Raw genomic sequence first — 23,136 nt, 5'->3', positions numbered from 1 at the left:
CAGCAGCAGGGGTCTTAATGGGCTTCCCAGGTGGTGCTAGTGGTAAAAAAAATCCGCCTGCCAATGCAGGAGACACAAGAGACACAGGTTCAATCTGTGGGTCTGGAAGATCTCCTGGAGGAGGGCACTGGTAACCCACTCCAATGTTCTTGCCTAGAAAATCCCATGTGTAAAGGACCCTGACAGCCTATGATCCACAGGGTTGCAAAGAGTTGGACATGACTGAAGCGACTTAGCAAGCATTCAGGGGTCTTAATAGTTTTCTTGGCCTTATAATAAATTACCACAAACTTAGTGGCTTAAAGCAACACACATTTATTACCTCACAAATTCCATGGATCAGGAATTCAGAAACAGCTTTGATGGGTTCTCTGCTCAAGATCTCATAAGGCTGCGATCAACCTATAGGCCAAGCTGGTGTCCTCTCCCAAGACCACAAGGCTTTTTTTTTTTTTTTTGCCATGGGGCTGTAGGATCTTAGCTACCGGACCAGAGACAGAACCTGTGCCCTCCACAGTGAAAGCCTGGAGTCCTAACTACTGGACCACCAGGTTAATTTCCAAGCTCACAAGGCTTTTGAAAGGATTTGAGTGGCAGAATTCATGGTGCCTCTATCACAACGGTTTATTTTACAGCATAAATCACATTTTTTTACCAGTGAATTTCTGAATAGAAAGAACTTACTGTAGTGGTCTGACACAAAATTGTTGAATAAATGGTATATGGTTATGGTATATATAGTATATGGTTACTTGAGACCCATATTATTTTCTTATTGATTTGTTAGCAACTTGAGGGCACATAATTTAGGTCATACCTGAATGGTCTAGCGGTTTTCCCTACTTTTTTCAATTTAAGTCTGAATTTTGTAATAAGGTTCATGATCTGAGCCACAGTCAGCTCCTGGTCTTGTTTTTTGTTGACTGTATAGAGCTTCTCCATCTTTGGCTGCAAAGAATATAATCAATCTGATTTCGGTGTTACCCATCTGATGATGTCCATGTGTAGAGACTTCTCTTGTGTTGTTGGAAGAGGGTATTTGCTATGACCAGTGCATTTTCTTGGCAAAATTCTATTAGTCTTTGCCCTGCTTCATTCTGCATTCCAAGGCCAAAGTTGCATGTTACTCCAGGTGTTTCTTAACTTCCTACTTTTGCATTCCAGTCCCCTATAATGAAAAGGACATCTCTTTTGGGTGTTAGTTCTAAAAGGTCTTGTAGGTCTTCATAGAACCGTTCAACTTCACCTTCTTCAGCGTTACTGGTTTGGGCATAGACTTGGATTACTGTGATATTGAATGGTTTGCCTTGGAAACAAACAGAGATAATTCTGTCATTTTTGAGATTGCATCCAAGTACTGCATTTTGGACTCTTTTGTTGACCATGATGGCTACTCCATTTCTTCTGAGGGATTCCTGCCCACAATAGTAGATATAATGGTCATCTGAGTTAAATTCACCCATTCCAGTCCATTTCAGTTCGCTGATTCCTAGAATGTTGACGTTCACACTCTTGCCATCTCTTGTTTGACCACTTCCAATTTGCCTTGATTCATAGACCTGGCATTCCAGGTTCCTATGCAATATTGCTCTTTACCGCATCGGATCTTGCTTCTATCACCAGTCACATCCACAGCTGGGTATTGTTTTTGCTTTGGCTCCATCCCTTCATTCTTTCTGGAGTTATTTCTCTACTGATCTCCAGTAGTGTGTTGGGCACCTACTGACCTGGGGAGTTCCTCTTTTGGTATCCTGTCATTTTGCCTTTTCATACTGTTCATGGGGTTCTCAAGGCAAGAATACTGAAGTGGTTTGCCATTCCCTTCTCCACTGGACCACATTCTGTCAGACCTCTCCACCATGACTCGCCTGTCTTGGGTGGCCCCACAGGCATGGCTTAGTTTCATTGAGTTAGACAAGGCTGTGGTCCTAGCGTGATTAGATTGACTAGTTTTCTGTGAGTATGGTTTCAGTGTGTCTGCCCTCTGATGCCCTCTTACAACACCTACCATCTTACTTGGGTTTCTCTTACCTTGGGCATGGGGTATCTCTTCACGGCTGCTCCAACAAAGTGCAGCCGCTGCTCCTTACCATTCAGGTATGACCTAAATCAAATCCCTTATGATTATACAGTGGAAGTGAGAAATAGATTTAAGGGCCTAGATCTAATAGAGTGCCTGATGAACTATGGAATGAGGTTCGTGACATTGTAGAGGAGACAGGGATCAAGACCATCCCCATGGAAAAGAAATGCAAAAAAGCAAAATGGCTGTCTGGAGAGGCCTTACAAATAGCTGTGAAAAGAAGAGAGGCGAAAAACAAAGGAGAAAAGGAAAGATATAAGCATCTGAATGCAGAGTTCCAAAGAATAGCAAGAAGAGATAAGAAAGCCTTCTTCAGCAATCAATGCAAAGAAATAGTGGAAAACAACAGAATGGGAAAGACTAGAGATCTCTTTAAGAAAATTAGAGATACCAAGGGAACATTTCATGCAAAGATGGGCTCAATAAAGGACAGAAATGGTATGGACCTAACAGAAGCAGAAGAGATTAAGAAGAGGTGGCAAGAATACACAGAAGAACTGTACAGAAAAGATCTTCATGACCCGGATAATCACAATGGTGTGATCACTCATCTAGAGCCAGACATCCTGGAATGTGAAGTCAAGTGGGCTTTAGAAAGCATCACTAGAAACAAAGCAGGTGGAGGTGATGGAATTCCAGTAGAGCTATTTCAAATCCTGAAAGATGATGCTGCCAAAGTGCTGAGCTCAATATGCCAACAAATTTGGAAAACTCAGCAGTGGCCACAGGACTGGAAAAGGTCAGTTTTCATTCCAATCCCAAAGAAAGGCAATGCCAAAGAATGCTCAAACTACCGCACAATTGCATTCATCTTACATGCTAGTAAAGTAATGCTCAAAATTCTCCAAGCCAGGCTTCAGCAATATGTGAACCATGAACTTCTGATGTTCAAGCTTTAGAAAAAGCAGAGGAACCAGAGATCAAATTGACAACATCTGCTGGATCATGGAAAAAGCAAGAGAGTTCCAGAAAAACATCTATTTCTGTTTTATTGGCTATGCCAAAGCCTTTGACTGTGTGGATCACAATAAACTGTGGAAAATTCTGAAAGAGATGGGAATACCAGACCACTTGACCTGCCTCTTGAGAAACCTGTATGCAGGTCAGGAAGCAACAGTTAGAACTGGACATGGAACAACAGACTGGTTCCAAATAGGGAAAGGAGTATGCCAAGTCTGTATATTGTCACCCTGCTTGTTTAACTTATATGCAGAGTACATCATGAGAAACGCTGGACTGGAAGAAACACAAGCTGGAATCAAGATTCCAGGGAGAAATATCAATAACCTCAGATATGCAGATGATACCACCCTTATGGCAGAAAGTGAAGAGGAGCTAAAAAGCCTCTTGATGAAAGTGAAAGTGGAGAAAGTTGGCTTAAAGCTCAACATTCAGAAAACGAAGATCATGGCATCTGGTCCCATCACTTCATGGGAAATAGATGGGGACACAGTGGAAACCGTGCCAGACTTTATTTTTGGGGGCTCCAAAATCACTGCAGATGGTGATTGCAGCCATGAAATTAAAAGGCACTCACTCCTTGGAAGAAAAGTTATGACCAACCTAGATAGCATATTCAAAAGCAGGGACATTACTTTGCCGACTAAGGTCCGTCTAGTCAAGGCTATGGTTTTTCCTGTGGTCATGTGTGGTTGAGAGAGTTGGACTGTGAAGAAGGCTGAGCGCTGAAGAACTGATGCTTTTGAACTGTGGTGTTGGAGAAGACTCTTGAGAGTCCCTTGGACTGCAAGGAGATCCAACCAATCCATTCTGAAGGAGATCAGTCCTGGGGTTTCTTTGGAAGGAATGATGCTAAAGCTGAAACTCCAAAACTTTGGCCACCTCATGCGAAGAGTTGACTCATTGGAAAAGACTTCGATGCTGGGAGGGATTGGGGGCAGGAGGAGAAGGGGACGACCGAGGATGAGATGGCTGGATGGCATTACGGACTCGATGGACGTGAGTCTGAGTGAACTCCGGGAGATGGTGATGGACAGGGAGGCCTGGCGTGCTGCGATTCATGGGGTCGCAAAGAGTCGGACACGACTGAGCAACTGAAATGAACTGAGGGCACAGCCCTGAATCGTTTGTCTTCCTCCAACAGAGTCTAAGCCAGTGCGTGGTCTGGTGATTAAGTGGCTAAGTCGTGTCCGACTCTTTGCGACCCCATGGACTGTAGCCCACCAGGCTCCTTTGTCCATGGGACTTTCCAGAATACTGGAGTGGGTTGCCATGCCTTTCTCCAGGAGATATTCACGACCCAGGGATCAAACCCGTGTTCTGTCCCTGGTCTGGTGGTTCCTGCAGTGCAGGTAAATACTTTGCCGCTGAGCCACCATCGCTCAAATCTCACTTCTGCAGGGGGAAAAAAATCAGGTGCAACAACCAAGCCCGAAGCCTGAGAGCAAGGGAGGATCTGGCGATACTGAGTGAATTTGTGAGAAGTTACGCTGGAAGTATGTAGGAGACCGATAGTAGAAGTCTGCCACTTTAAATTCTACAGGGCTGTACCTCTGCAGGTGACCTATGAGTATTCAAGAAGCTGTAGCTATGCTTCTCGCGAGAGGAAAGACGGACCGCGAGAAAGTCTGTCCGTGCCCCGCCTTCCTTGTGCCCCGCCTTCCTTGAGCCCCACCCACTCCCTGTCCTCACTCCCACCTTGAACCAGCTGCGCGTGACGTCTTGACGTGTGCGTGGCCGTGGCGTAGGAGGCGGGCCCGCGACGCGGCGCCGGAGGAGGAAGTGGTGGGGTTGTTGCTTCTTCTGCGCCCGCTGCTGGCTCTGGGGGCGCGGAGTGGGGCCACGGTTGCCGCCGCTGCGTTCGCGCTCTCCAGCTGTTCCCCTCCATGTGCCCGGGATCCGTCGCTCCCCTTCCTCAGGCCGCCGCTTACCCCGGGGTCTATGGAAGTAATGGAAGGACCCCTCAACCTGGTGAGTGGCCCACAGAGGGTTGCGTCGGCTCTCGGGCACCTTTGCCTCAGGACCCCATCTCGGCATGCACCTGACTGGAGGCCGGGAAGCTGGTTTGGAGCGGGTGATCCTAAAATCTGGGGGGTGCAGACAGGCTCGGCCCTACCGCGGCTCCAGCCAAGCAACCGCAGAGGGCCCCTCGGGGATCCCTGGGAAGCTCCTGCCTCCTGTTCCCGCCGCCTTCAGGCGCCCCTTACCCCAGGGCCCTGGGCGAGGGGGCTCCCACCAACGAGGGCTGCCACCTCTCCAGACCGGAGGAAATGCCTCCAAGCGCCACGTAACCACTTCTTTGCAGCCTGGAGAGACACTGAGAAATGGTGTGTAATACTGGTTCTAACTTCTAACACAGGGTCTGAAGTCTGAGCGTCCCCACTGTGGAGAAATCATAATCTCTCACCCCTGTTTCCCTTCACCCATTTCTCCCCTGTGTTCACATGCATAAACTGAGACTTTCCTTTCTCAACTAAATTAGAGACAGCTGGAGGGAAAAGACAGAGCTGTGCCTGTTTTTAGCTCAGTTTCATCACTTAAGGTATCAGGAAAGTATGGTAGATGTTTACCTTTCTCAGAAAAAGCATTGATAGCTCCTTATTATGTTTTTAGGCACCTCAGGTGTAGCGATTTTAAAACAAACAGGAGTTTTTTTTCCGCCTGGCCACTGTATCTTTTGGTTTTCCAGAGAGGTCTATTTTGGATACAAAAGTTAGATTACTTAAAGTTGTAGACAGACAAGGTAACTTTTTTCAGTTCAACTATGATAGTGGGTTTGGAAAAAAGAACATATGGATAATTATTAGTTTCTCACGTTGGAACCCTGAGGACACGTGTGGTGGGAGAGCTCTGGGCAGGAATCAAACCATTCTGTAGAGAAGCAGTACAGCCTGGTGGATTTAAAGTATAGATTCGGGACCTAAACTGCTTGGATTTGAATTCTAGCTTTGTTGCTTAATAACCATATGACCTTGGGCAAATTAGTTGATCTCACTCTTTGTGGTTTGTTATGAGGATTAAGAGAGTAAACAAAAGTAAGGAGCCTAGAACAGTACCCGGTATGTAATGAAGTGTAAGAGTTAGTTATTACAATAATCAGACCAAAATTCTTAGTTTAAAAATCTCACTTGGACTTGGTGAGCTTAAAAAGTTTAAGATTCTAAGACCTAAAGCTATGGTTCCCAGATGGCTGGTGCCAGGTTAGCTGCTATGAGAAGTGCTTTCCAGTTTTATTGTTGAGCCCTGCCCCCATTGGTAAGAGCTGTTTACACTTAAAAAGAACCAGACTAGATTTGTGATTTTTTTTTTTTTTTTCAAACCAGGGAAATGTCTTGCACTTTTCTTGGTTTTAAGGTGACATATACTTGGCAGTGAAATATAATGGATGGCTCAGTACTGAAACTTCACAGGAACATTATTAGAAATAACCAGCAGTTCACAAAGTGCTTCAAAGTTCAAGTGTCCTTGCAAAATGACCATTGGTTCATTTCCAGTTAACTTCACTTTATTTGGCTGCTTGCTTCAGCATAACGCCAGCCAGATGCCCCACTAGTGTGTGGTAGCTTATGAAAAGACTGGAACTGGGTGACAGTTTAGATGGAGCAGCAGAATCACCAGTTTAGGGAAAATTAGTTGACTTGGCAGTGGTATTGCCTTTTTATAGAAGAGAATTTTGAGTAGTCTTAGAGTCTAGCATAAATCCATAATCCAGCCATACAGTTTATGTGGACAAGTATCAGAAATTTGGCATCTTGAATTCTTAAGCCATTTGAGATTTGAAAGATTTAAGTTTTAGGTCTAGCTGTTTAATGGAAGAGAACAATAGAACAGAAATTAACGTTTACTTGAATCATTTTAACTGTGCCAAGTATCAGTGTCTGGCCTCTGAATTTGTTGTCACTCAGTTTTAAAAGACAGATTTTTTCATTTTCTGTTGTACTATATCCTGTAGCTTATATGTTTTATGTGTAGTTTGTACCCCTTAGTTCCCTATCCTGTCTTGCCCTATCCTCCTTCCTTTTCCCTACAGGTAACCACTAGTGTGTTTTCTGTATCCAAGTCTGTTTTTTTATTATTGAATATATTAATACATTCATTTTTTTCTTTAGATTTCACATGTAAGTGATGTCATATGGTATTTGTCTTTCTCTACCTGACTTATTTCACTTATGCCCTCCAAGTCCATCCATGTTGTTGCAAATGGCGACATCTCATTCTTTTTTTTATGGCCGAGTAGTATTCCATTATTTGTGTGTGGTGTGTATGTGCTGATAAACATATCTATATATACATATACACATACATCACACCCCTTTCTATTCATCTGTTGATGGGTATGTTGGTGGCTTCTGTATCTTGGCAATTGTAAATAATGCTGCTGGGGACATTGGGTTGCATGTATCTTTGCAAATTAATATTTTCATTAGAAGACTGAATTTTTTTTTTAAGACAAACACATTCTTTTATGCCAGCCAATATTCATTGTAGTATCCAGCAGACTCAACATGAGAAACACTTCTCAATGCTATAATTTTGAGTGCCTTTGAGCATCCCATTAGTCTATACAAGCTTTTTCTAATGACATCATAGTGTATTCCAAACTGATTGCATAAGGACTTATTACAGTACCTAGGTTTATAATCATGTGTCCTGAGAGCATCCTTGAAATTAAATAATAATTGCTTCCCAGCTTTACAGATAAATAAGCCTAGACAAATTAAGTAGATTAGTGACTCAAATACATTATGGAGCTACCTTATGTTGATATCATGACTTCTTTCTAGTAATTCTTCTGTCTTAATATACTTAAAATATTCATTTCAATATGGTCCTTGTCTATACTGAATTACAGATTCTTTGTCAATATCGAGTGGCTTTGCTCTAGTGCATGGTGCTAAGTCGCTTTAGTCGTGTCTGACGCTATGGACCACCAAGCTTCTCTGTCCCTGGGATTCTCTAGGCAGAAAGAATACCAGAGTAGGTTGTCATGCCCTTCTCTATGGGAATTTCCCAACCCAGGGATCAATCCCGCGTTTCTATGTCTCCTGCTTTGGCAAGCAGGTTCTTTACCACTGGCGCCACCTGGGAAGCCCTTCTCTGCTTTAGTATTTCTTCTTTTATGTTAGATTTGCAGTATGAATTTGTAGGCCTATTTCCTCACAGTGATTTTTAAGATATGGAAGAGACCAGCTTGAAATTGTCATTTTAATATATAGTATGAATACTGTGTTCTAATTTTCTGGTTTTTGAAGTTGGTCAAAAGGAAAATAGGATGAATTGTATTTACATTGGTGGGGGGAATAACTAATCTTTGGGCTCTGAATAAGTTGGCTTTTTTTTTTCCGTCAATTTTCAATATGGAAAATTGTAACTTATAAAATTACTTAGTGTATATTTAGGCATTTCTTTCCTTACACTTAATTTTGGTGATGCAAGTGCTAGCAGCAAATGTCAAAACTTATGTGAGAAAATTTCTAGTTCTTTGTTTTTGGTCTATTTGGGAATGATGTCAGACTTCAATTTACATATGCCTGTGTTGCTCATGCTTCACTTACCTACTCTCCAAACTCTAAGGACAGAGTCCATGTCACTGTGTGACCACAGTTGTGTTCTTTGTGTTTGGCCCTTTTAAGAGTGCTGAGAATATGTTGAGAAGCTGAAGTGCTCTTTAGAGTGCTCAACTCTTCTCATCTAAATAAAGGTATCAGGTATGGTCCAAAGGATGGCCTTGTACGTATGGGGTCTTTGTAACTATCCCATGTTAATTATATTGACAATAAAAATAAAATCTTTCCCTGAAAAATATCAAGGAAAATTTCATCTTGTCACAGGCTAGGCTAAGCTTGGTGGAAGCACTCTGAGGGATGGCAGTAAAGCACTAAGATTCACCCAGTAATTACAGAGTCCTGGGGTTGGCAGCAGGCACTAATAAATATTATTGTTTTGTTTCCTCAGTAGCTGTATGAGATGTTTAACATTTTACAGATGAAATCTTGGAACTGCAGAATAAGTGGTGATAGTTGGATTTGAAAGGAAGATTCTAAATACAGTATCTCATCTTTCTATTAGATCATGTTTGCCCATTTAACTGTGATCCACAATAAGAAATTTTTACTTAATGACAATACACACATACCTAGGTGTATATTACTTCAGAGCTTGATTCCTTATGGATGTGCAAAATGCAGGGCCATTCATAAATTTAACCCAAAATAAGACAAAAATGTAGAAAACTTGAAACATCGAGTGCTGTGTATGTGTATATAGTATTGTATGTGATATACTCTGTTGCGCTCGTCTCAGTCGTGTCTCTTTGCAACCCCATGGACTGTAGCCCTCCAGGCTCCTCTGTCGGGGATTCACCAGGCAAGAGTACTGGACTGGGTTGCCATGCCCTCCTTCAGGGGATATTCCCAGCCCAGGGATTGAACCCAGGTCTTCTGCATTGCAGGTGGATTCTTTTATTGTCTGAGCTACCAGGGAAGTCCAAGAATACTGGAGTGGGTAGCCTATCCCTCTTTCCAGGGGATCTTCCTGACCCAGGAATCGAACTGAGGTCTCCTGCGTTGCAGGCGGATTCTTTACCAGCTGAGTCTGTGTAGTGTTATATATGATGCACTCTAATATTTACTATTAGAGTTTTTTAAATGCTGGTTATGACCCATGGATTGATTTCAGGACTCACTGTTGGTTTTCATCCTGTAATTTGTCTTCACAGCAGATGATGGCAGTTCTTAAAAAAGGGGTGGGCATGGGGCGGCAAGGTAAACTGAAATCTTGAGGAAGGAGAGAGATGCAGCAGACGGCCTGTGGGGAAACGGACTTAGAATCAAAAAGGTCTTCCTGGACCTCTCTAACAGCTGAGCAGTTATCCTGAGTACAGTTCATTGTATCAGTTACACAGTCGGTGTAGTACTTACAGTTAGGGGATGCTACTCTAGAAGCATCATAGTAGACTCATAGTAAATTGATTTGGAAATGGAGAGTGAATGACTTTTCTCCTTTGCCCTCCATTGAGGACATTACCGCAGGGTTCAAGAGTACATTAGATTTTCCTCTGCCAGTTTATTGTGTTTGGTAATGGTATTCCTTTTCTTTTCATCTTTACTTACAGTTTCCCCAAGGACACAAATAAATAAATGGAAATTTAATAGAAAGTGATACTTTTTTTTCCTTTGGGAAAGAACACAGTATGAACCTGTAGTTTCAAGGCAGTGAGCATGTAGTTCTTGGTGAGGGCAGTCACTTGGTAGTCTAGCTGTAGTTAGGAGTTTTGTTGGTCACAGGTGATAGAAATCCATTTCAAATTAGCTTAAATCAAAAGGGATAATTTATTGAAATCAAAAGGTAGGTGTAAGGCACCTGAAGGTCCAGATGTTAAGACTGAGCTTCTACTGTCTAGTGCACGGATTCAGTACCTGGTTGGGGAACTAAAATCCTGCATGCCATACAGCATGCCTCCCCTCTCCCCTTCCCCCCAAAAAATGAAACATGCAAAACGAAGGTGCAGGAAGGGCAAGACTACAATGTAGGTTAGTCTAAGGGCTTATGGGACCAGGGACTCAAGATAATCAGGTTTTTCTGCTCTGCCTCATCAGACTTTATTGCTTTACTTCTCCCTCCAGATGCCAAATCTACATTTTCCACCTGGCTAGTTATAACCAATCAAAACTTTCCTGACGTACCCTCTGGTCCTAAGTTAGAATATGCTGGAATGGTTTCTTTAGATGTCTAGGGGACGAGGTAATTTATAAATACAGCAAGTTCCATGGGGATCATATTGATTGTATAGGAAGAACAGTTCACAGGGTTCACGGTGGGGGAGGGGGGCAGGCATGTGAAAAGTGTCGGCTGTTTCTGAGGAAAATTCAGCAAGGGAGGAATTTGTATGGGGCACATGGAATAAGGGGGCTTCCCAGGTGCCTCAGTGGTAAAGAACCTGCCTGCCAGTGCAGGAGCCATCAGAGATGGGAGTTCGATCCCTGAGTTAGGAAGATCCCCTGGAGCAGGAAATGGCAACCCACTCTAGTATTCTTGTCAGGATAATCCCATGGACAGAGGAGCCTGGTGGGCTAGGGCCCATGGGGTCGTGAAAGCACTGGACTTGACCGAGCACACGTGCGTGTAGTAAGGTGTTACCACATCTAAAGCTGTTCCACTTTTTATAAAGGCTTTAGAACATTTTGTGGTGTTGTGCTTTCATGTTTACTCAGGAGGGAGTAGGAAACTGCTGGTTAAAATGTCCTCAAGACTGGATGGATGAAATAGTGAATGAAGTAAATGTACCACTGACTGGTTTTCTTGTGCTCAGTATAGGTGTATATACATATGTATAGTTGTTTATTTTAGATTTTGATGCAAAGTTTTATTTTGGTATTTTCTATGAAATACATTAATGCTCGTTTGGCATTTAAGAATCTTTGGTTTTGTCACCAACCCTCAACATAACCTCTTTCGTCCTTCCATCTGACTAACTGTTCATTGACCCATCAAACGCATGAGCGGTCACTGTCTTATCAGGTAATCTGGACATCAAAGATTTGACGAAGTCCCTGTTCTTACAGAACTTTTATCCCATTCTGTAGTTTTCATCTGTTATGTTCTCTTTCTCTGTTTTCTTTAGCATCTTAAGCATAGTTAGAGTTCCTTGCTATTCCAATACCTGGGTAATCTCTGGTTCTGTTTCTGTTGTTTTCTGTTAGTGCCATTTTTCTGCTTGATGTGCTGGTAACTTTATTGTATATTACACGTTAATGGATGATGTGTTATGGAGATTCTGAATTTGTTTTTTTCCTCCAAAGAATGTTGTTAGTAGCTTGTTCTTCTGGCTGACAGTTAAAATGCTAGTGGATCATCTTGATTCAGTCCAGGCTTGATTTTAGGCTTTACCATGGTTGGTCTGTTTCAGTTTTACCCATGATGCCTAGAGTGTGGCCTTACTCACAGGGCTGGACTTTTGAGGTCTCAACTCAAGAGTCCCAAGTGTTCACCAAAGGTAATACTTTCTCTCGACCCAAACTGCAACCTGTCTTCCCAACACTGTATGGCTTCTGAATTCATTGCTAAGAATTTCTGCTCAGCTTCCTGGAGTTGGGGCCTGTTCATGTACAGCTTAGATGTTAGCCAAGAATCTGAGAGAGTCTTTGATGCATACTTGTAGGGTGTCTCCATTGCACTTCCCTCTAACCCTGGACTCCTCAAAATCTAGCTTTTCCTTCCAGTTTCCATCTCCTTAATCCTTCAAGCTTGGCTTCAACAGTAGGTACTGAGAACTTACAGATGTACAAGCTATATTTAGGAAAGGCAGAGGAACCAGAAATCAAATTGCCAACATCGGTTGGATCATAGAAAAAGCAAGGGAATTCCAGAAAACGTCTACTTCTGCTTCATTGATTATGCTAAGCCTTTGACTGTGTGGGTCACAACGAACTGTGGAAAAGATGGGACTACCAGACCACCTTACCTGCCTCCTGAGAAACCTATATGCTGGTCAGGAAGCAACAGTTAGAACTAGACATGGAACAACCAACTGGTTCCAAATTGGGAAAGGAGTACGTCAAGGCTGTATATTGTCACCTGCTTATTTGAATTATATGCAGAGTACATCATGCGAAATGCTGGGCTGGATTGAAGCACAAGGTGGAATCAAGATTGCTGGGAGAAATATCAATAAACTCAGATTTGCAGATGACACCACCCTTATGGCAGAAAGCAAGGAGGAACTAAAGAGCCTCTTGATGAAGGTGAAAGAGGAGAGTGAAAAAGCTGGCTTATTACTCAACATTCAAAAAACAGAGATCATGGCATCCGGTCCCATCACTTCATGGCAAATAGATGGGGAAAAGTGGAAACAGTGTCAGATTTCATTTTCTTGGGCTCCAAGATCACTGCAGATGGTGACTGCAGTCACGAACATTAAAAGATGCATGCTCCTGGGAAGAAAAGCTATGACAAATCTAGACAGCATATTAAAAAGCAGAGACATCACTTTGCCAACAAACATCGGGATAGTCAAAGCTATGGTTTTTCCAATAGTCACGTATGGATGTGAGAGGTGGACCATACTATAGAAGGCTGAGCACCGAGAAATTGATGGCTTCGAATTGTGGTGCTTGAGAAGACTCTTGAGAGTTCCTTGGACAGCAAGGAGATCAAAATTCTAAAGGAAATCAGCCCTGAATATTGATTGGAATGACTGGTGCTGAGGCTGAAGTTCCAGTACTTCGGCCACCTGATGTGAAGAGCCTACTCATTGGAAAAGACCCTGATGCTAGGAGAGATCAAGGGCAGCAGAGGAGGAGATGGTTGGATGGTATCACCGACTCAATGCATATGAGTTTGAGCAAACTCACGGAGATAGTGAAGGACAGGGAAGCCTGGCATGCTGCTGTTCAAGGGGTCACACAGAGTTGGACACAACTGAGTGACTGAACTTTGGCCAATGAGATACTGCCTTCTTGGGCTTTATTTTCTATACTCTGTTTTGGAAAATGCACTCAGAATGCCAAGGGGAATGCAGGTTTCACCTTGTACATTTCCCATTTCTTAAAAATGGATCCTTCTGTTAGTTTTTTTTCTCAGCCATCTATAAACTGTTGTTTCTTTATACTTCACCCAGTTTTGTAGTTGTTTACAATTGGAGGGTAAACCAATGCCAGCTATTCCATCCTATCTGGATCAGAGGTACAAATTTCCATGAGAATTTCCACAGGATTCTCAGATCAGTGTATTGTAAACCCTAAGTGCCAGAAATTATTTTAATACGAGATTGTGGTATCACAAAAGCTAATATTCCCAATATTCAGTGACAGGATATCCCAGCCATGTAAGGATTGGCCAGTCACTGGTTTCCATATTTAAACATCTATTTCCAAATAAAGTTTGAGGCAGCTTACAAATAACAGATACCATACTATTAAAATATTAGTTACCTTAAGTGAATACTTAAGTGAAAGTCACTGCCATTTCCGACTCTTTGTGACCCCATGCACTCATGGACTATAGAATCCATGGAATTCTCCAGGATTCTGGAGTGGGTAGCCTTTCCCTTCTCCAGGAGATCTTACTAACCCAGGGGTTGAACCCAGGTCTCCTGCATTGCAGGTGGATTCTTTACCAGTTGAGCCAGTTACCTAGAGATAAGTTATCCCAAAACGTAGCAGCTTAAAACACACATTTGTTTCCCCACAGTTTCTGTGTGTTGGGGATAAAGGCATGACTTTGCTGGGTTCTTTGCTTCAGGGTCTTTTACAAGGCTGCAGTCAAGGTGAGGGTCAGCTAGGGGTGCGGTATGGTTTGAAGGCTCTGCTGAGGCAGGAGCTGCTTCCAAGTTCACTCACAGGGTTGAGGGCAAGATTTCATTCCTTGAGGGGTTTTGGATTGAGGACTTCAGTTCCTTGCTGGCTGTTGGCAGGCCACCTCATAACCTTGCAGGTGAGTGTTTCCTTGGGGCAGCGAACAACATGACTGTTGGCTGCACTAAAGTAAGCAAGGGAGAGAGAGCACTACCAAGATGCAAGTGACAATCTTTGGTTACCTAGCCATGGAAGTGACCCTCCATCACCTTGATTGTATTCAATTTCTTAGATGTAAATCACTAGGTCCAACCCACATTTGAGGAAGGACGATTACATAAGGTTGTGAATCCTAGGAGGGAGAAGTCATTGGGAGCCATATAAGCAGCTTACCACAATTGCTGATAGAAAAGCAAAGAAAATAAGAACTGGAGCAACAAAGAGTATCAAGAAGGTTATAATCCTTTGGGGCTACATCAAACTAAAAAACTTATGCACAGCAGCAAAATGAAAAGGCAACCTACTAAATGGGAGAAAATATTTGCAAATTATGTATGATGAGTTAGTATCCAAAATAGCAAAAAAAAAAAATCTGATTAAACAACAGGCAGAGGATTTGAATAGACATTTTTCCAAAGAAGACATACGGATGGCCAACAGGTACACGAAAAGATGCTCAACATCACTAATAAGGGAAATGCAAATAAATCAAAACCCCGAGATATCATCTCTCACCTGTTGGAATGGTCGTGGTTTAGTTGCCAAGTTGTGTCTTGACTCTTGCGACCCCATGGACTGTAGCCTACCAGGCTCCTCTGTCCATGGAATTCTGTAGGCCAGAATACTGGACTGGGTAGCTGTTCCCTTCTCCAGTGGATCTTCCCAAACCAGGGACTGAACCCAGGTCTTGCACATTGCAAGATTATTTACTGTCTGAGCCATAGAGGAAATCCTCCCTGTTAGAATGGTGACTCTTTAAAAGATACGAAGTAACAAGTGTTGGCCAGAATTGGAGAAATGGGAACCCTTGTGCACTGTTGTTGGGACTGTATTCATACATTGGTGCAGCCACTGTGGAAAAAGGTCCCTTGAAAAATTAAAAGTAGAATTACCATACTATCTTGCAGTTCCACTTTTGGGTATTTTTCTGGGGAAAAAAAAAAAAAGAAAACAAAAATGTCTACTGAGATTCTCTGCCTGTAGTTTCAGTTCAATTGCTCAGTTGTATCCGACTTTTGCAACCCAATGGACTGCAGCACGGCAGGCTTCCCTGTCCATCACTAACTCCTGGAGCTTACTCAAAATCATGTCCATCAAGTTGGTGATGCCATCCAACCATATCATCCTTTGTCATCCGCTTCTCCCACCTTCAATCTTTCCCAGCATCAGGGTCTTACCAAGGAGTCAGTTCTTTGCATTAGTGGCCAAAGTATTGGAGTTTGAGCTTCAGCATAAGTCCTTCCAATGAATATTCAGGACTGGTTTCCTTTAGGATGAACTGGTTGGATCTCCTTGCAGTCCAAGGGATTCTCAAGAGTCTTCTCCACACCACAGTTCAAAAGCATCAATTCTTTGGCGCTCAGCTTTCTTTATAGTCACACTCTCAAATCCATACATGACTACTGGAAAAACCATAGCTTTGACTAGATGGACCTTTGTTGGCAAAGTAATGTGTCTACTTTTTAATATGCTATCTAGGTTGGTCATAACTTTTCTTCCAAAGAGCAAGGGTCCTTTAATTTCATGTCTGCAGTTACCATCTGCAGTGATTTTTGGAGCCCCCCAAAATAAAGTCTGTCACTGTTTTCCCCATCTTTTTGCCATGAATTGATGGGACCAGATGCCGTGATCTTAGTTTTCCGAATGTGGAGTTTTAAGCCAACTTTTTCACTCTCCTCTTTCACTTTCATCAAGAGGCTCTTTAGTTCTTCTTCACTTTCTGCCATAAGGGTGGTGTCATCTGCATATCTGAGGTTATTGGTATTTCTCCTGGCAGTCTTGATTCCAGCTTGTGCTTCCTCCAGCCCAGCATTTCTCATGATGTACTCTGCATAGAAGTTAAATAAGCAGGGTGACAGTATACAGCCTTGATGTGCTCCTTTCCCGATTTGGAACCAGTCTCTTGTTCCGTGGTCCAGTTCTATCTGTTGCTTCTTGACCTGCATACAGATTTCTCAGGAGGCAGGTAAGTTGTTCTGGCATTCCCTGCTCTTCAAGAATTCTCCACAGGTTGTTGTGATCCACACAGTCAAAGGCTTTAGCATGGTCAATAAAGGAGAAGTAGATGTTTTTCTGGAACTCTCTTGCTTTTCCAGTGATCCAGTGGATGTTGGCAGTTTGATCTTTGGTTACTATGCCTTTTCTAAATCCACCTTGAACATCTGAAAGCTCACTGTTGAAGCCTGGCTTGGAGAATTTTGAGCATTACTTTGCTAGCGTGTGAGATGAGTGCAATTGTGTGGTAGTTTGAACATCCTTTGGCATTGCCTTTCTTTGGAATTGGAATGAAACCTGACCTTTTCCAGTCCTGTGGCCACTGCTGAGTTTTCCAAATTTGCTGGCATTTTGAGTGCCAGCATCATCTAACAGCAGCATGTTTTAGGATTTGAAAGAGCTCAACTGGAATTCCATCACCTCCACTAGCTTTGTTCATACTAATGCTTCCTAAGGCCCACCTGACTTCACATTCCAGGATGTCTGGCTCTAGGTGAGTGATCACACCATTGTGGTTATCTGGGTCATTATGATCTTTTTTGTAAAGTTCTTTTGTGTATTCTTGCCCCCTCTTCTTAATATCTTCTGCTTCTGTTAGGTCCATACCATTTCTGTCCTTTGTCGTGCCCATCTTGGCTTGAGATGTTCCCTTGGTATCTCTGATTTTCTCGAAGAGAAAATTGCTGTGGTTTAATCAGATTGTTTTGCTTTTTATTTTTATATTGTATGAATTCTTTGTTATTTTGGATACTAACCCCTCATCAGATATAAGATTTGCAAATATTTTCTCCCATTTGGTAGGTTGCCTTTTCATTTTGATTTCCTCTGCTGTGCATAAGCTTTTTAGTTTGATGTAGTCCCACTCTTGGCTTTTGTTGCTTTTGCTGTCAGTTAATAAATTATCACGACCAAGAATTATGTCAGAGAGCTTTCTGCCTGAGTTTTCTTTGTGGAGTTTCAGGTCTTATGTTCTTTAATCCACTTTAAGTTAACTGTTGTGTGTTGTGTAAGGTAGTGGTCCAATTGCATTCTTTAGCACGTGGCTATCCTGTTTTCCCATTATCATTTATGGAAGAAACTGTCCTTTCCCTGTTGTATATTCTTGGCTCGTTAGACACTTGTTAATTGACCGTTTATTCATGGATTTATTTCTAGGCTATCCTGTTCCATTGATCTTTGTGTCTTTTATGCTATCATAGTGTTTTGACTACTGTAGCTTTGTAGGGCTTCCCCGCTGGCTCAGACGGTGAAGAATCTGCCCTTATTGTGGGAGACCTGGGTTCAGTCCTTGGATTGGGAAGATCCCCTGGAGGAGGGCATGGTAACTCACTCTGGTGTTCTTGCCTGGAGAACCCCATGGACAGAGGAGTCTGGTGGGCTACAGTCCACGAGGTCGTAAACAGTCAGACACGACTGAGCGACTAAGCACACACATAGCTTTGTAAGATAGTTTGAAATCAAAGAGCCTGATTCCTGCAGCTTTGTTCTTTGTATTGCTTTGGGTATTTGGGAGTTTTTGTATTTCTGTGCAACTGTTAGGATTGTTCGATTTCTGTGAAAAGTACCATTGGAATTTTGACAGGTTGCACTGAATCCGTGTATTGTAGTATGGGCATTTTAACTATTCTTTAAATCCATTCCATCAGTGGCTTAATAGTTTTTGTGTACAGGTCTTTAACCTCTTTGGTTAAATTTACTCCTAAGTACTTATTGCTTTCGATGCAGTTGTAAATGGGATTGTTTTCTTAATTTCTCTTATATATTTTTAGAGTATAGAAATGCAACAGAAATATGTGTATTGATTTTGTAGAATATTTGACTGTGCCGGGTCTTAGTTGTGGTACTAGGGATTTTCAGTCTTCAGTTATGGCATGCAGAATCTTAGCTGCAGCATGAGAACTCTTGGTCATGGCATGTGGGATCTAGTTCCCTGACCAGGGCTCCATCCTGGGCCCCCTACATCAGGAATGTGGAGTCTTAGCCACTGACCACGAGGGAAGTTCCTGTGTATTGATTTTTTATCTTACAACTTCATACTACATTCATTGATTCTAAGATTTTGGGTGGAATCTTTAGAGCTTTTGGTATATAATATCTTGTTATTCATAAATAGTGAACAATTTTACTTCTTTCTTCCTGCCTTGGATGTCTTACTCTCATCTAATTGCTGTGGCTAGGAGGGACTTGCAATACTGTGCTGACTGAAAGCAGCTAGAATGGACATCTTTGTCTTGTTCCTGATCTCAGAGGAAAAGCTTTGGGCTTTTCAGTGTTGAGTATTATGTTAGCCATAGGCCTGTCATACATGGTTTTTATAATGTTGAGGTATATTTTCTCTATATTCATTTTGTTAAGAGTTTTCATCATGAGTGGGTGTTGATTTTTGTCAGATGCTTTTTATCCTGTTGAAATGCTCATATCATGTTTAGTCTTCCTTTTGTTAAGGTGTCATCACATTGATTTTAGGGTAAATTTGATTTGTTGAACTGTCCTTGTATCCCTGGAATAAATCCCACTTGATTTGCTAGTATTCTGCCAAGGATTTTTGTATCTGTTCATCGGGTATGTTGGCCTCTAGCTTTTTTTTTTTTCTTTTGGTGTCCGTGTCTGTTTTGGTATCAGGGTGATGCTGGCCTTGTAAGATAAGTAGAGTAGGGAAGGATTCCCTACTCTTCTGTTTTTTGGGAAGAGTTTGAGAAGGATTGGTATTAATTCTTGTTTGAATTTTTGGTAGAATTCACCAGTGAAGGCATCTGGTCCTGGAGTTATTTTGTGTGAGGTTTGTGGTTACCTCATTTTACTGTGCTTCACTTTATTGCACTTGCAGATGTTGTTGATTTTTTTTTTTTTTTAAAGACAAGTTGAAGGTTTGTGTCTACCCTGTGTCTTATTGGCATTGTTATTCTAAATGTATTATATTTAAATTAAGGAAATATCCTTTTTTTTAAGGACATAATACTATTGCACATGTAGTGTAAACATAACTTTTACATGCATTGGGAAACCAAAAAAATTGTGTAACTTGTTTTACTCTGGCATTCGCTTTATTGCAGTGGCCTGGAACTGAACTTGAAATATCTTAGAGGTATGCCTCTTATTGGTCTGTTCAGGTTTTCTGGTTTTTTTTTTTCCAAAGCTTTTTTCCCTAGGAATTCATCCATTTTTTTCTAGGTTGCCCAGTTTGTTGGCATATATTGATAATTGTTCATAATAGTCTTTTATGATCCTTTGTATTTCTGTGTTATCTGTTGTAACATCTTTCATTTTTGTTTTTTGTTTGTTTGGGGAAGTGGGGGTGGGGGAGTTGGCCACATTATATGGCTTGTGGGATCTTAATTCCCCAACTAGGAATTGAATCCAGGCCACAGCAGTGAAAGCAGTGAGTCCTAACTACTGGACCACCAGGAAATTCCCTCATTTTAAAATTTTACTTGAATCTTCTCTTTTTTTCTTCTTTGAGTATTGCTGTTCAGTTATGGCCAACTCTTTGTGACCCCATGGACAGCAGCATGCCGGGTTTTCCTGTCCTCCACCATCTCCCAAAGTTTGCTCAAACTCATGTCCGTTGAGTCAGTGATGCCGTCCAACCATCTCATCCTCTGTTGCCCCCTTCTCCTCCTGCCTTCAGTCTTGCCCAGCATCAGGGCCTTTTCCAATGAGTCGGCTCTTCACTTCAGTATACTTGTTGAGTATAGCTATAGGTTTGTCAATTTTGTTAATCTTTTCAAAGAACTAGCTCTTGGTTTTACTGATCTTTTCTGTTTTTTTTTTTTTTTTTTAATCTCTATTTTGTCTGTTTCTGCTCTGATCTTTGTTATTTCCTTTCTTCTACTAACCTTGGGCATCATTTTTTTTCCTAGTTCCTTGAGGTGTAAAGTTAGATTATTGGAGATTTTTCTGGTTCTGCAAGGTAGGCTTTTATCCATATGAACTTCCCTCTTAGAATTGCTTTTGCTGCATCTCATAAGTTTTAGTATGTTTTATTTCCATTTTCATTTGTCTCAAAGTATTTTTTATTTCTCTTCTGATTTCTCCTTTGACTTATTCATTGTTCAGTGGCATGCTATTTAATCTCCACATAGTTACAGTTTTTCCAGTTTTCTTCTTATAATTTATTTCTTCTTGTAATTAGTTTCCGTAGTGGCTGGAAAAGATGCCTTGAAATAATTTCAGTCTTTTTAGGTTTATTAAGACTTGTTTTGTGGTCTAACACTATTATCTATCCTGGAGGATGTTCTTTGAGCACTTGAAGAATGTGTATTTTGTTGCTTTCGGATAGAATGTTCTGTATATAACAAAACAGATATAAATAAATGACCATATAATCTTTGCTTTAGGAAAGATCTTTAAAAATTGTTTTAAAAATAAGAACTACATGAAAGTAAGTTTTGTGCAGTATCTTTAGTTGAAAGAGAATGCAGTTTTAGTCTCTTCTACCACATCATACATTTTATGGTGGTAGATAGCTCTGATGCTTTTAAATTCTTTTTAAAAATAGTATTTATTTGACTGTGTTGGGCCTTAGTTGTGGCACACAGGCTCTTCATCGGGGCGCAGGGGCCCAGCTGCTCTCTGGCTGTGGCACGTGGGCTTGGTGCCTGCGGTGTGTGGGCTCTCTAGTTGTGATATATGGGCTCCAGAGTGTGGGCTAAGTAGTTGCAGTGGGTGGGCTTAGTTGCCCCATGGCATGTGGAATCTTGGTTCCCTGACTAGGGATGGAACCCACCTTCCCTGCATTGGAAGGCAGATTTTAAACTACTGGACCACCAGGCAAGTCCCTTTTATTGTCTTTCAACTCATTTAATTTTCACAACATTCTCATCTTAAAGATGAGAAAACTTGGGCAGGAAGTTAAAGCCAAGTTCCAGTGTCTAATAAATGCTCAAGTTGAGATTTGAAAACCTCAACAGTCAGCATTTGCTGGATGTCTAACAAGAATTTGGTGTAGGACTTGTATTTTAATAGGGAATTTGATTGCTCACGTGCCAGATAACTAGGTGTGCGTTTTAAAATGAGATGTAACTCCTGAATTGGCAGAGTGATCAGAGATTGAATTTTACATGGAGAAGTTTTAGGGGAGTTGGAAGAGCCATGAGATCCTGGTCTTACCACTTGAGAACTTTTGGTTTCTCTGGTTTTGAAATGAAAAAAAAGAAAAAGTTTATTTCATACCATAGACAGAAATAAACTCACAATGGCTTAAAGACTTGACATGACAACATTGAATTCCTAGAAAAGAACATAGGCAAAACATTCTGTGACATAAATCATGGCGATGTTTTCCTAGGGTAGTCTCCCAAGGCAATAGAAATAAACAAACGGGATCTAATCAAACTTAGAAGCTTTGCATGGCAAAGGAAGCCATAAACAGAAAAACAGCCTACAGAATGGGAGAAAATATTTGCAAGCTATCTGACTGACAAGGGCTTAATTTCCAAAATATTCTAACAGCTCATAACAAAAAAATAAACAACTTGATTAAAAATGGGCAGAAGACCCAAACACACATTTCTTCAAAGAAGATATACAGATGGCCAGTAGGCACATGAAAAGATGTTCAACATTACTAATTATTAGAGAAATTCAAATCAAAACTACAATGAGATACCACCTCACATCAGTCAGAATGACCATCACTAAAAAAATTCTACAAATTAAAAATGCTGGAGAGAGTGTGGGAAAAGGAATTCTACACTGTTGGTGGGAATGTAAGTTGGTACAGCTGCTGTGAAAAACAGTGTTGGAGTCCCTTAAACGAAAAATAGCTGTACATACGATCCAGCAGTCTCGCTCCCATGCATATATCCAGACACAACTCCAGTTTAAAAGATACATATACACCTATTTTCATAGCAGCACTATTACAGTACCCCACACATGGAAACAGGTTCATGGACGGGTGAATGGATAAAGGTGTTGTGTCATATGTACACATGGAATATTACTCAGCCACAAAAAAAATGAAATAATGCCATTTGTAGCAACATGGATGGGCCTGGAGGTTATCATAACAAGTGAAGTAAGTCAGAGAAGGAAATACCATATGAGGTCACTTATATGTGGTATTTAAAAATATGACACAAATAAATTTTTCTGTGAAACAGACAGTCTCACAGAAAATTCATGGTTAGCAAAGGGGAAATGGGGTGGGGCAACTTGGGATTAGCAGACATAGCCTACAGTATATAAAGAAGATAACCAACAAGGACCAACTGTATAACACAGGGAAGTATATTCAATATCCTGTAATAAACCATGATGAAAAAGGATATGAGAAAGAAAAAATATTCTTTTTGTGAAACTTGAAGTTTAACTAGGGAGCTTCATAAATACGGTCCAAGGTAGAAAGGGATTGATGTCATTGGACAGAAACTAAAGACACAGCGTTAGAATGAGGTAACCACAGAGAGCATCTCATCCCTGCTTCTCAGGTGCATCTGGGAACCTGTGGGTCTAGCTTTACTGGTGGAATCTGAGGTCCTACTGAAGAGTCGTCTACATGTATTTCGCAGGGCATTCAGATTCAGTTAAAACTTAAGAAGCACAGATGTGGTCTAACTCCGTCATTTTACAAGTGAGGAAACA

At 41.5% G+C, this 23,136-nt stretch overlaps 1 protein-coding gene across 1 annotated transcript in view; it reads left to right on the top strand.

Annotated features, from left to right (window-relative positions):
• Nucleotides 1-4,842: 4,842 nt before the first annotated feature.
• NRBF2 (nuclear receptor binding factor 2) overlaps nucleotides 4,843-23,136 on the top strand; it is a 28,753-nt gene continuing 10,459 nt past the window's right edge. The window contains exon 1 of the mRNA XM_052640394.1: nucleotides 4,843-5,014. Within this exon, the coding sequence (XP_052496354.1) occupies nucleotides 4,985-5,014 (30 nt within the window). The 5' untranslated portion in view covers nucleotides 4,843-4,984. The remainder of the gene's footprint in view (nucleotides 5,015-23,136) is intronic.

The sequence above is a fragment of the Budorcas taxicolor genome, chromosome 5, assembly GCF_023091745.1.
Source record: "Budorcas taxicolor isolate Tak-1 chromosome 5, Takin1.1, whole genome shotgun sequence".
NCBI classification, from domain to species: Eukaryota; Metazoa; Chordata; class Mammalia; order Artiodactyla; family Bovidae; genus Budorcas; species Budorcas taxicolor.
Note: the sequence above shows the minus strand (reverse complement) of the source record. Positions and strands in the feature narration are given on the sequence as shown.